General features: G+C 36.8%; 1 protein-coding gene across 19 annotated transcripts in view; it reads right to left on the reverse strand.

Moving 5' to 3' along the window:
• The window catches only part of RABGAP1L (RAB GTPase activating protein 1 like), an 857,048-nt gene that overhangs the window by 291,608 nt on the left and 551,278 nt on the right, over positions 1–14,162 (reverse strand). For all 19 annotated transcript variants that reach the window (XR_010140177.1, XM_054551197.1, XM_024245486.3 and 16 more), the window contains 2 exon segments: positions 10,016–10,141; positions 7,388–7,531 (listed from right to left, as the gene is read on the reverse strand). Coding sequence is in view for 18 of the 19 variants with exons in the window: in XM_054551197.1 (XP_054407172.1) it covers positions 7,388–7,531; positions 10,016–10,141 (270 nt within the window). In the remaining variant the exon portion in view is untranslated.

The following is a 14,162-nucleotide window of genomic DNA, read 5'->3' on the forward strand; positions in this document are numbered from 1 at the left end:
GATGGGATTTTTGCATGGGTGTCCTTTTTGTTGATGTTGATGCTATTGCTTTCTGTTTGCTAGTTTTACTTCTAAGAGTCAGGCCCCTTTTTGCAGGTCTGCTGGAGTTTGCTGCAGGTCCACTGCAGAACCTGTTTGCCTGGGTATCACCAGCAGAGGCTTCAGAACAGCAAAGATCGCTGTCTGTTCCTTCCTCTGGAAGCTTCATCCCAGAGGGGCACCTGCCAGATGCCAACCGGAGCTCTTCTATATGAGGTATCTGTCAACCCCTCTTCAGAGGTGTCTCCCAGTCAGGTGGCATAGGTATCAGGGATCCACTTGAGGAGGCTGTCTGTCCCTTAGCAGAGCTCGAGCACTGTGCTGGGAGATCCACTGTTCTCTTCAGAGCTGGCAGGCTGGAATGTTTAAGTCTGCTGAAACTGCGCCCACAGCCACCCCTTCCCCCAGGTGCTCTGTCCCAGGGAGATGGGAGTTTTATCTATAAGCCTCTGACTGGGGCTGCTGCCTTTCTTTCAGAGATGCCCTGCCCAGAAAGCACAAATCTAGAGAGGTGCTATCGCTACAGCAGCTTTGCTGCACTGCGGTGGGTTCCACAACTAGTTTGAATTTCCTGGAGGCTTTGTTTACACTGTGAGGGGAAAACTGCATACTCAAGCCTCAGTAATGGCAGCACCTCTCCCCACACCAAGCTCAAGCATCCCAGCTCGACTTCAGAATGCTGTGCTGGCAGTGAGAATTTCAAGCCAGTGAATCTTAGCTTGTTGGGCCCCATGGGGGTGGGTTCTGCTGAGACAGACCACTCAACTCCCTGGCTTCAGCCCCCTTTCCAGGGAAGTGAACAGTTCTGTCTCACTGGCATTCCAGCCACCACTGGGGTAAAAACAAAATAAAACAAAACAAACAAACAAACAAAAACTCCTGCAGCTAGCTTGGTGTCTGCCCAAACGACTGCCCAGTTTTGTGCTTGAAACTCAGGGCCCTGGTGGTGCAGGCACCCGCAGGAATCTCCTGGTCTGTAGGTTGCAAAGACCATGGGAAAAGTGTAGTATCTGGGCTGGATAGCACTGTCCTTCATGGCAGAGTACTTTACAGCTTCCCTCAGCTAGGTGAGGGAGTTCCTCGACCCCTGGTGCTTCCCGGGTGAGGTGATGCCCCACCCTGCTTCTGTTCACCCTTCATGGGCTGCACCGACTGTCTAACCAGTCCCAATGAGATGAACTGGGTACCTCAGTTGAAAATGCAGAAATCACCCACCTTCTGCATTGGTCTCATTGGGAGCTGCAGACCAGAGCTGTTCCTATTTGGCCATCTTGCCAGCTCCCCTATGTCAGAGGCTTAATCTTGCTTGTATTAAGCTCATTCTGATGAGTTTTTTGTGGGGGAGAATGGGGATAAGGAGGGAAAATATTGTGTAATAAATAATGAATCTACTCTTCAGATAACAACTTCTGAAAACTGCTTTGAAAGAATTATACCTGGTGATATTTAATCAAATAATGTAGTACTGTCATTTTTTCATCATCCTGAGAAGAGAAGCAGAAGATACACTGTAATTTGAAGGGTCAACGATTTCCTTAAATTTCATGAAAATACCAAGTTACTATATAAAGCTGAACATATTTGGTACTCTAAAAATTGAACTATCTGGGAAGAGTCAACTTCAAACACCGGCTGTCAGTTATTCTGTGAAGACTAAAAGAAATACCGGTATTTTCCTTATGTCTTTTGAAAGAATGTGGAGGAGAAGCAAAAAACACTTTTAGAGCAGTATTTGAATCACTACTGAAAAAGGAAATAGAATGAAGCTTCCATTAAGGTCACTCACTTAAAATTTTGCTTTTACCAAAGAAGCATCTCAACCACTGGGTGATGGAGGGGAAGGTGATTAGAAACCTAGATAATTGAAGAAATTAAGAAGCAACTAAATGGGCTATACAGATGGATGGAGCAGACTGTAGGGCAATGTTATTATTAATTGAATATTCACTGTATAGTAGGCAGAGTACTTAAGTACTTGATATCATAATCTCATCTAATTCTTACACTAAACCTGAGAGACAGGTATTGTTAGTCTCATTACACAAATAAAGAAAATGAGATTTACATAGGTCAAGTAACTTGAACAAGGCTGCCTAGGAAAGGTTGACTAAAAAGTCCAATATCCTAACTCAAATGTCATCCCGTCTCTACATTGCTCTTTGTCAGACTGAAAATACTTTGCTGGATTTTCCCCATCATAGTAACTTCTCTCATAAAAGCACCAAAGGGACTCTGCTTTTAGGTCCAGTTCTTAGTTTTCAATCTGTCTGTATGCAACTTCAGATATCAAGTGAATCATTCCAATCACCAAATGAGTTTCATTTTGTCGCATATTCATGGACTCTAATCTGACCCATTATCTGTGACCTAAAAACAAAACAAAACAAAACAGAACAAAACCTTGCCCTTGACCACAAGAAAGATCTTTATTGAATAAAAACAACTCAAAGTTAATGCTCATGCTACCTTGGAAGGCTGTTTGGCAGTATCCATTAAAGCTGAATGTATGTACATCCTAACCCAACAATTCTACTCCTTGATGTGTACTCACAGAAGTGCATAGGTATGTTAACTAAAAGACAAGTTCAAGAAAGTTCAAAGGATTCACACGGAGCACTATTCATAATGGCCTTCTGGAAACTAGAAACAACTCAAATAACCATCAACAATAGAATGGGAGAATGGAAAACTAAACTATGCCTAAATGCAATGATATGGATGAATCTCACGAACAATGATGACTAAAAAAAGTTAGATAGAAAAGGGTTCGTATTTTACGATTCCATATACATAAAGTTCCAAAACAAGCAAAGCTAAACTATGGCATTAAAAATCAGGAAACTGATTACTCTTCAGGGTGTAGTTACTGGAAAAGGGCAGTGAAGGGGAAGAGGGTTTCTGAAATGCAGATAATGTTCCTTTTTGTTCTTTTTAAAATCTGGGTGTTGGTTACTTCATTATGTCCATTTTTTGAAAAATCATTAAGTTCTACATTAATATTTGCAAATTTTCTTTTATCTGTTATTATACTTCAATAAAAAGTTATTTTAAAGACTGCAATGTTTTATTATTGGTAGGTTAATAGCATAATATTTACACTATAAATGTTATTACACTTAGACTCTTATCTTGCTAAACAGATAAAGGCAGATAATAAGATATAGGTTTGTTTTTTTAAAAATGATTTTCATTTCAGTTACTGACTAAAAGACAATCAAAACAGATTTTCACTCATCTTAACATAAGAAAACGTATTTTTAAACTCCAGTTTCAAATCCCATTGCTATCCATCATTCTGGAATTAACTAACCCATGTTATCATATATTCAGATTTAAGCAAATACTTTAAATAAAACTATTAAATAATTAGCAGTTGTTCAGTCAGGCTGCATTGTCAAGGTCTATAAAATTCTTCTCTTTTCTGCTAAATTAACTTTACTGGCTTAACCTCAGAATGAATGAAGAAATCTTTAAAATATAGCTTAGGAAAGCATGTCATGATATGTCTTCTAAGCATAAAGTTTCAAACTCAATGTCTTTCTTTTTCACTTTGCAATGGGATCTTTGAGTAAACATGTTGTACGTGTTAAAAATCAGAATGTAAAACTTTGAAAAGTCAACACTTTTCTACCTGAGAGTTTCCTATCCTTCCATTTTTAACTAAACGTTGAGTCGTAACCTCAAAATTTAAATTGTTTTCTTAAAAACAGAGAATATGACAAAAACAAATACCTATGGATAATCTATTTAAGACTGTGTTACCAATTCTTAGAATATGTCATCACATATGAAATAATAGCTTTTGATATAAATATTTTATTAACTACAAGAAGGAAAGGGGCAAAAAGAAAACACAGACATGCAGGAAGTAAAAGTTTATTCAAAAATTTCCTTTGTAAAATAATTCTTGACAAAGATGAGTTAGTGGAAAGAATAAATATCCTGAGGCACACTACAATATTGTTTCCAATAGACTATTCTGAAAAGCAATTTTAATGGTAAAGGATGTTACCATTTACTTCCCTGAACATCATGATGCTATGATTACAACCTATGTTTTGAAAAGTTTTCCAACTTCCTTAAACAGCTATAGAGTACAGGTTTAAGGGGAGGAAAGGTAATATCTATGATGTTCTTATTAATATTAATGAACATTATGACCTTTCAAACACTGATTGTAAATCACAGTTGACAAGTGATGGGAAGGCTAATAAATTTATTTATCTTTTCTGTAGCACAAATGTTGCTAGTTTTCTTAACTGACATGAGAAATTCATGTATCTTCAATTTGAATCTAGGTTCCAGAAAACCCATGGACAATGTTCCAATGCCACGGGTGCCACCATTCAGGCAGACAACTTCAGAAAGTCAAAGGGCAGAGATACCACTCTAGGAAAAGTGATTAAGAAATCACATTTAGTTGGTTATGATTAAGCACATTAATTTTATTCCCTTTTCTATAATAAACACTATAGAACCAATCTATTATGAAATTAATCTCTTTCTGCAAAAATTGTGAAGCAATAATAAATATTTGCAAGCTCATACTATATATAACTCAAAAACTGTTAAAATGTCATACCCCCACTTTCCTATTTTTATGAAATACCATGAAATACTAAACTCAGCTCAGTATATAAAAAGTCTATGAATATTTATCAAAACTTTTAGCATTCACTTATTTTAATATTCTAAAACTCGAAGATGTGAATTTGGCTTATACTTTCAAAGAGTATTGCCCTATAAAATAGCAGAGTTGGAACTGTTCACTACACCAATTTGGATAATCAGATAGTTTTTGGTACAAATGACCAAATATGCTTTGTGAGTATTGTGATTACACCATGTTGACTTTGAATAAAGTTTTAGCTCCTAATTCTGAATTCTTCCTTTAAGATACATTTACAAAGGCATTTTACAAACTAATTTGTAAGTAAAACAAGTCGGAGAATTGCCGTATTATAAATCAGATTCTCTAGCTGTTATATATTCAGGATTTGGAAACCTATTCTGCAAGCCTGGCAAGTCACTGAACCCTTCTTTATCAAAGTACAGTACAAATGATTAAAACTCTTACATGCTTACAAATGCCCTGTGACCTTCAGGTATTAGGCAAGTACTAACTAAAGCCATTGAAGAGCAAAAGACCAGCCTTGCCTGCATATATAATTGTTACTGTTTTAGTAGGCTGAGAAATAACATTTTTATGCTTTATATAGCTTATACATTGCATCTTTTTAAATCTTATTTTTTACATGTAAACTTCTAATTCCTAGTGTGATTAAAATCATTAGACTTTCCTTTTAAGAAAGAGGAATCTGGCCGGGAGCAGTGGCTCATGCCTGTAATCCCAGCACTTTGGGAGGCCGAGTTTGAGACCAGCCTGGCCAGAGTGGTGAAACCCCATCTCTACTAAAAATACAAAAAATTAGCCAGGCATGGTGTTGTGTGCCTGTAGTTCCAGCTATCTGGGAGGCCGAGGCAGGAGAATTGCTTGAACCCAGCAGGTGGAGGTTGCAGTGAGCTGAGATCGTGCCACTGCACTCCAGCCTAGGTGACAGAGTGAGACTCCATCTCAAAAAGAGAAAGAAAAGAAAAGAAAAGAGAATAGAAAAGGAAAAGAAAAGAAAGAGAAATCTTTAAACAACTCAATGACAACAGAAAAACCAACTAGCCCCATTAAAAAGTGGGCAAAGGACATAAACAGACATTTTTCAAAAGAAGATATACAAATGGCCAATGAGCAAATGAAAAAATGTTCAACATTACTAATTATCAAAGAAATGCAAATTAAAATCATAACATGATATTATTTTATGACAGTCAGAATGGCTATTATTAAAAAGTCAAAAAATAACAGATGTTAGTAAGGATGTAGAGAAAAGAGTCCACACTGCTGGTGAGAATGTAAATTAGTATAACCTCTATGGAAAACAGTATGGAGATTTCTCAAAGAATTAAAAATAGAACCACCATTCAATCCAGCAATCTCACTATTGGGTACCTATCCAAAGGAAAAGAAATCATTACACAAAAAAAGATACGTGCACTTACATGCTTATCGCAGCACTATTTATAATAGCAAAGATTCGAAATCAGCGTAAATGTCTGTCAGTGGATGATTGGATAAAGAAAATGTGGTATATACATACAATGTAGCATTATTCAGCCATAAAAAAGAGTAAAATCATGTCATTAGCAGCAACATGGATGGAACTGGAGGCCATTATGTTAAGTAAAACAACTCAGAAAGTCAAATACTGCCAAATAATGTGTATACATGGACACAGAATTTGTAATAATAGACATTGGAGACTCACATGGACAGTGAGAGGGGGGTAGGGGATAAGAAATTATTCAACAGGTACAATGTGCGTTATTCAGGTGATGGTTACACTAAAAGTCCAGACTTAACCACTACACAATATATCCACGTAGCAAAACATCACTTGTACCCCTTAAATTTATACAAAAAAATTTTTTTAAAAGGATGTTTACCTTAAGAAGCATAGTAATACAAAACTGTCTAGATTATGTATTAAGCTTATAATCACATAGATAAGGTTATATTTTTTATTAGTCCTGCTTTTTAAGATAGTTATATTTTATATACATTTATACTGCCATTGAAAATATACACTTCTTATCTGGCAAATTCCCTATTACTGCTAAGATAGTCAAACATTTTGATGATCAATATAAGCCGTATATATGCATAATACTGTTTATTTCTTTAAAAGAGTAAAGTAAATAAATACAGCCATCTAAGGAACTAAAAACAATAAAATACACAAATATAAACACCTAAGAAATTTTACAAACTAATTTTTGAAATATTCTACTGTATAAAAATATAATTATATGACATAATAGCTTTAGTTTATCATTTGTCTCATCATTTGGCAGGAGTCCCAAACATGATAAACAGAAAGATATCTGATGAATTGAGAAATTAGTTATTATAAAAATTTCATTTATATTCACTCTTGCAGTATAACTGCATTAATATTAAAAAACACCCAATTCTAAATTCATTTATTTAACCTTAAAGGCATTTTATACTGGTAAAACATTATTATACAGATATAGGCTTATTACGAATATAATTATGCAAATTTAATCACCCATTTTACTTTGTAGGAATTATATATGCCTTAACATTTTCATTCCTCAGAAATAATAAAATTACAATTAAAATAGTTTTTACTGAAAATTCAAATACAACTTTTTGGTCAGTGAGTATTTATGGCTTAATGTCACAAGCAAAAACAAAAGGAAGAAAACTGTAACTATTTTTAGTAGAAACTACTTTCTATTTTGGCTTAGTGAAAGATGGGAGTCACTCTACCTCACAAAGCAGCAAGTCAATGATGTGGAACACCATGCAGAGTGGGAACTTGGCAGTAAAAAGAGTGAGAAACCACTGGGATGCATACATATGAGCTTCCAGGTTCAGATCAGAAAAATGACTATGCAGGTCCGGTAGCTGTTCCTAAAAGTCAAAGCAGAAAATTTAGGAGCAATGAGAAGCTTGCAGCAGAACAATGAAGTTCCTGCCACAACTGCAACTTACAAACAGCTTTCTATGATCGCTGTAACTCTATTCTAGTATTGGTTGTCTTTTATATAACTGCACAGAAGTGATGACAGCAGATGAGAATTAGGGATATGACAGATAATTAAGGAAAATAAAAACAGACTTATTATAAACAACTAAGAAAGACCATCTCTTGCTCACATGACTGTTCTTGATTCTTGCAAAATTCTCATTCTACCAGAGCATCTGTAGTCTAATGAGTATCCTGACTCCAGGGTCAAGTCATAACATCCCCATTCAGGGTTAAATTTTTTTTTTTTTTTTTTTTTTTTTTTTGAGATAAGAGTCTTGCTCTGTCTTCCAGGCTGGAGTACAGTGGCACGATCCTGGCTCACTGCAACCTCTGCCTCCCAGGTTCAAGCCATTTTCCTGCCTCAGCCTTCCGAGTAGCTGAGATTACAGGCACCCTCCACCAGGCCTGATTATTTTTTGTATTTTTTACTAGAGACAGTGTTTCACCATATTAGCCTGGCTGGTCTCGAACTCCTGACCTCAAGTAATCTGCCAGACTTGGCCTCCCAAAGTGCTGGGATTACAGGTGTGAGCCACTGTACCCGGCCCAGGGTTCAATTCTTAACTAGCTAGAAAAGAAATGTATCTTCTCTTTGGAAATCATCTAATGCCAACATTATCTGGGGTCTATGATGTTTCAGTATATTTTTTGAACACTTAGAAAATTCCAAGCCACGACAAACTATTTAGAAATCTGTCTTCAACATATTAAAAATGGCAAAGCAAAGAAATTGTGCAAAGGTATAATATATAAAATTGGATATCTCCTAAAAATGCCTTTATGGTAACTTTATTTTCTTCTCCCAATTTAAACAAGCAAATGGTTTTCAAAAGCATGAACAGCAAGGTACAAAGTACTAGCATAGCTATTACCATAACTGAAAGACAAAAGCCACCTTCATTTTGTTTTCATAAATAGACCACAAAAAGAAGAATAAAAAACAAAATAAGCCATTTCTTGAACTACATGCTCTCTTTGAAAAATAGCCAAATGTGTCCATTAGGTACTTCAAATGGAATGTCCAAATGCTCATTCAGTTAACTGAAAAAAAAGTGCTAATAGAAAAATGTGGTTGAGGTTCTTCATAGTACCACAAATTTGTTATTTATTAGGTATATTTACTTGATTCTCAAAGCCCTTAGGAATACTGACCTTTGAAAATATATGAACTTTTTTGTAAATAAAAGGCAAAAAGCGAGTAATCCCAAATATTTACTTGGTAGAATTAAATCGTTAAAAAGGAGCTTATTGCTGTTAATATCCATACTTATCAGATTCTTCTCCACAGTCTTTTTCCTCCTTAATGCCCATTTGTCATTGTACTTATGACTCGTTTTACATCCCTCCCTCCTTTTACTTCTTTTCAATTTTAAAGCCTTCTACCCTCCTACATTCCCTTCTCCCAATAAATTGTTCCTTTAACCTCACTGCAAATTCATCTTCTACTGCCCTGCTCTTCTAATCTTTCAGTCTCCTATTGGCTTCACTTCCCTCTTTAGACACCTGCGGATCCCATGGCAGTTCATATCAATGAGCTCCCACTAGCATCTTCTGCTCTCACATTCCATGAACCTCCTTCCTCAACCATTTTACCCTTCCCCAATATGGAATCAAATCCATCCATGTACTTCCTTCACATTTCTCTTGGATTCCCAAAACCCCTTTTAGACAAAGTCACATAAACATACCACATAGACCCATTATAAATTTAAGATTATCTACTTCGGGTGGAACTCCAAAGCTAGTTAAAAATTCCTTTTGTCAGCTCTGGTCAATCACTTTGCCTGTGGTCACAATCTTTTTTACCATGTAATATTTGGTATACACAAAAGGATGCATGTTTCTCACACACATTTATAAATATGTATTATAAAGCACAACAACAACATTGAGATTAGGAATTATATTTAAAAAATTTTAAATATATTCCTACAGTATTTTAGGTATGTTTTATTCTCTTATGAATATCTTTCTGGCTTTTCTAAGTGTTCTATGTGGACTCAAATAAGGAAGTGGTGCTAATTAGTATGGAGAAAGCTCTTAGGTATTTCAATTTTTACTCTGTGAATATCTTCATTCCTCCACAAACAATACTTGGCAATCTCTTAATGATTAAACTCATTAGATTCTCACTTCAAAGTATATTTAACTTGAACATTTAAAATGTGAGATATTTTTAAAATAGTAAAATGGCTAAATAAACATATGATAGACCAATGTAGATGTTGGTCTGAAACTAAATCCATTTACATTTTCTATAATATTCCATTAAACTTCTATAATTCATTATTGCTTACCAACTCTATTAGGCTTTTTCTATGACTCAACAAATCCCTGAGTGATAAAAGTTCCTAATTTTTATTTACCTGCATTAGTCTCTCCAACTGGTAGAATTTGCAATGAAGATCTTCGAAGTTGTTTTTGTAGAGGTCTCTCAAACCATAGTCATACATGATTTTCACCAAAACACAGAATGCTTGTTCCTCTGGCATCTACAGAAAAATATATACATATACAATATAAATAAGTGGCATTTTGCCAGAATGTCAAAAAAGTTCCTTCATGTTATTAGTCCTCTGCATAAGTAGCTGAAGGCCTGGAGCGAATGAAGTCCTTCAGTGCCAGTCTTTGGCAGAGTGACATGACCTCCTTGAGATGAATTATCCTCTTTTGTTCATTTTAATCATGTTGTCATTCATTCATTAAGCTATCTTTAAAAATAGGCAATACACTCATGATTAAAAAACCAAAGCACACTTTGGGAGGCCAAGGCAGGCGGATCACTTAAGCCCAGGAGTTTGAGACCAGCCTGACCAACATGGCAAGACCCTGTCTCTACAAAGAATAAAAAAATTAGCCGGGTGTGGCAACATGAGCATGTAGTCCAGCTACTTGGGAGGATGAGGTGGAAGGATCGCTTGAGCCTGGGAGGCGGAGGCTGCAGTGAGCAAAATCACATCACTGCATTATAGCATGGGCGACAGAGCGAGACTCTGTCTTAAAAAAAAAAAGAAATCAAAACAATGTAATAAAAGGATCTAAAGGTAAAAGTCTCATTCCTCCCTATCATTATATATAAACTAATCCCTGGTACCTACACCCCCCAACCTCTTTTGCATAGCCTCATATCTACTCTTAATGATTTCTCCTGTATTCTGCCACTGATTATCTATGCAAATAAAATTATTACATTTTTAATTTTATTTTGTCCCATCCCACATAAAAGATAATATTCTATATACATTGTTATACATCTTGATTTTTTTCCTTAATAATATATGTGGGAAATCCTTCTATCTCAGTATATAAAGAGTTGTCTGTTTATTTTTTTAAAAGCAATTACACAGTATTCCATTATATAAAAGTACTATAGCTCATTTAACCAGTTTCCTATTGATACTTGAGATGTTCCTAATTTTTTAATCATATAAAGCTTCAATAAACCTTGTATATGCACCATTTTGTACATATGCAAAAATGGGGTGGGGTAGAGCACATTCCCAAAAGGGGGAATGCTGGGTGAAAAAATAAATGCATTTTAAATTTTGGTAAATAGTGTGAGACTATCCTCCCTCAGTTTTCTTGATGTTGCTACTTTCTGTAAAATACAGTTTTCAGGGAAATGGCCAGTAAACTCTAACATATTAGCTTTCTCAGAGGTATTTTTATCTGAACAGGGAATAAAGTCTGAAGTCAAAGGAACAAACCTCTAAACAATGGTATCAACAGGTGAAAGAATATGGAAAGGGACATATCTAATATTCTAGAAATTATACCAAGCATACAGAAAAAGCTGTACTTAGTGTCCTAGGATGTAACTATTACATAAACATCTACTTTAAATATTACTTACTTGAAAATTTACATTTGGTTGATTATAGTATTTCATACATTTGTTAGACTAACTTCATACTTCAATAAGTGAATCAAGTAGAGCTCCATTTATCCACTTAGAAATGCAGTTGTTCAAGATTTTATACAAATCAGCCACTTCTATTTTCTAATTATAAACCATAAAATACCCAAATTTGTTAAATAACATCTCCTGAAGTTAAATAAATACACTATAGTGTTTTCATTTTGATTCTTTAAATATTTGCTTATTTTCTTTTTACCTATGAGTTGTTTGAGACCTTCTCAAAATTTCTGGCCACTGACCTCAGCTATTCAAGTTAGCAACTATTTTTCAGCTTCCATTTGGTTATTTAGGATACAATTACACTGTATTCTTTACTCCTTTGTCACCAAAGCCTCAAGTGACACTAACTTGAACATATATCGCCAAGAATACTTCTCTTACCAAGGTGTAAGCCTCTTCGTCTTCCTCTCAGATCTCTACTCAAATGGCTATACAAAACAGCTGCATGTTAAGATAACTGTAGCCAGGCCAGTCGCGGTGGCTCACGCCTGTAATCCCAGCACTTTGGGATGCCAAGGCGGGTGGATTACCTGAGGTCAGGAGTTCAAGACTAGCCTGGCCAACATGACGAAACCCCGTCTCTACTAAAAATACAAAATAGCTGGGCATGTTGGTGCGTACATGTAATCCTAGGTACTGGGGAAGCTGAGGCAGGAGAATTGCTTGAACCTGGGAGGTGGAGGTTGCAGTGAGCTGAGATCACACCACTGCACTCCAGCCTGGAGTTTTGAGACTCTATCTCAAAAGAGAGAGAGAAAAAAAAAAAAGATAACTGAACTGTAGCCAGTCCTAGAGATACAAATTCACTTAAGTCTCTCTCTTTCTAAGTAAATGACAATTAGTTGAATGTCTTACCATCTGATATCTTATAAAGGGACTATGTTTTTATTTCTTTGAATGTGGTAAAATCATTAGGGCAAATAAAAGGTTTATGTGCCTTTTGGTATTCATACGTATAGTCACTGAACAGATGAGGTGCAGGCCCTGTTCTAGGCTTTAGGGATACAGAGATAAAGGTATAGTGCCTCCCTAGGGGAAGAGTAAACAGGCAACTCTACTTGAGTTTCATAAGGATGCAGAAGTCCTAGACTAGGGAATGTTGGGTGTTGGAAGTAAAGGTAAACATCAGAGACAATTTTGGAGGAGGCAGAGCTACATGGCCAAATAGCAATCATCCTTCAGCAATCATCTTCCCTCAAGAACACCAAATTGAACAACTATCCACGCAAGAAACACCTTCATAAAAACAAAAAATCAGGTGAGCAATCACAGTACCTGGTTTTAACATGATATCAAGGAAGAAGGCATGGAAGAGGGTAGAAAAAACAGTCTTACATTGTCTACATCACACCTATCCTATCCCCCCAGCACTGTGTAGAGAAAGAATCCATGCACTTGGGAAAGGGAGAGAGCAGGGATTGTGGGACTTTGCATTGGTACTCAGTGCTGCCTTGTCACAGCAGAACACAACATAGGACAGAATTTAGCAAGCACCCAAGAAGGAAGGATTTAGACTGGCCCCAGCCAGAGGGGAAGCCCCCTGGTAGACTAAAGTGCCCTGGTGTCCTGAACAAATTTGAAAAGCAGTCTAGGCCACAAGTATTACAATCTTCCGGCAAGTCCTGGTGCTGTGCTGGGCTTGAAGCCAGTGGACTTGGGGTACATACGATCCAGTGAAACACCAGCTGGGGTAGCCAAGGGATCAAATAGAAACAACAACAAAAAAGTAAGAGTGGCTACACTTACACCCCTTCCCCAACTCCAGGCAGGGCAGCTTGGGAGACACTCCTTTTCTGCTTGTGGAAAAGAGAGGAAAGAGTAAAGAGGACTTCGTCTTACAACTTGAGTACCGGCTCAGCCACAGTAACATGAAGCAGAGTCCTGAATCCCCTGAGTCCAGACCCTAGCTCCTGAACAGCATTTCTAGATCCATCCAGGGCCAGAAGGAAACCTGCTACCCCGGATGGAAAGACCCTGGGGCCTTGCATAAACACCAGCAGTAGCCAGGCAGTAGTCGTCAGGTACCATGCTGGCTTCAGGTGTGACCAAGTGCAGTTGCAGCCATAGTAACCAGTCCCAGCTGTGGTGGCTAGTGCTTGTGTCACCCTGCTCCTCAACTCCAGGAAGCCCAGCATGAGGATAAAAAAACGCTATTTATTCAGGGGAAAGTGAGAGAAGAGAAAAAGAGATTTTAGGAATTCTCTCAGATCTTACCCAAGCCCACCAAGGCTATATCTCTGCGAGTCTGCAAAAATTGCAGCATTATTTGGCTTGGGGCATCCCCTAAAGCAGATATGGCTTCAGTGACTAAAGACTTAGATCACAACACTTAATTCCCTTTGGAAAGCCTTCTCAAGAAGGATGGGTATAAATAAGTCCAGACTATGAAGACTAGAATAAATACCTAACTTTTCAATGCCCAGATATCAATGAACATCCACAAGCATCAAGAATACCCAGGAAAACATGACGTCATCAAATGAACTAAACAAGATACCAGGGACCAATCCTGGAGTGAGAGATATGTGACATTTAAGAGAATTCAGAATAGCTACTTTGAGGAAACTCAATGACTTCAAGACAATACAGAGAAA

This window comes from Pongo abelii, chromosome 1, assembly GCF_028885655.2.
Source record: "Pongo abelii isolate AG06213 chromosome 1, NHGRI_mPonAbe1-v2.0_pri, whole genome shotgun sequence".
NCBI classification, from domain to species: domain Eukaryota; kingdom Metazoa; phylum Chordata; class Mammalia; order Primates; family Hominidae; genus Pongo; species Pongo abelii.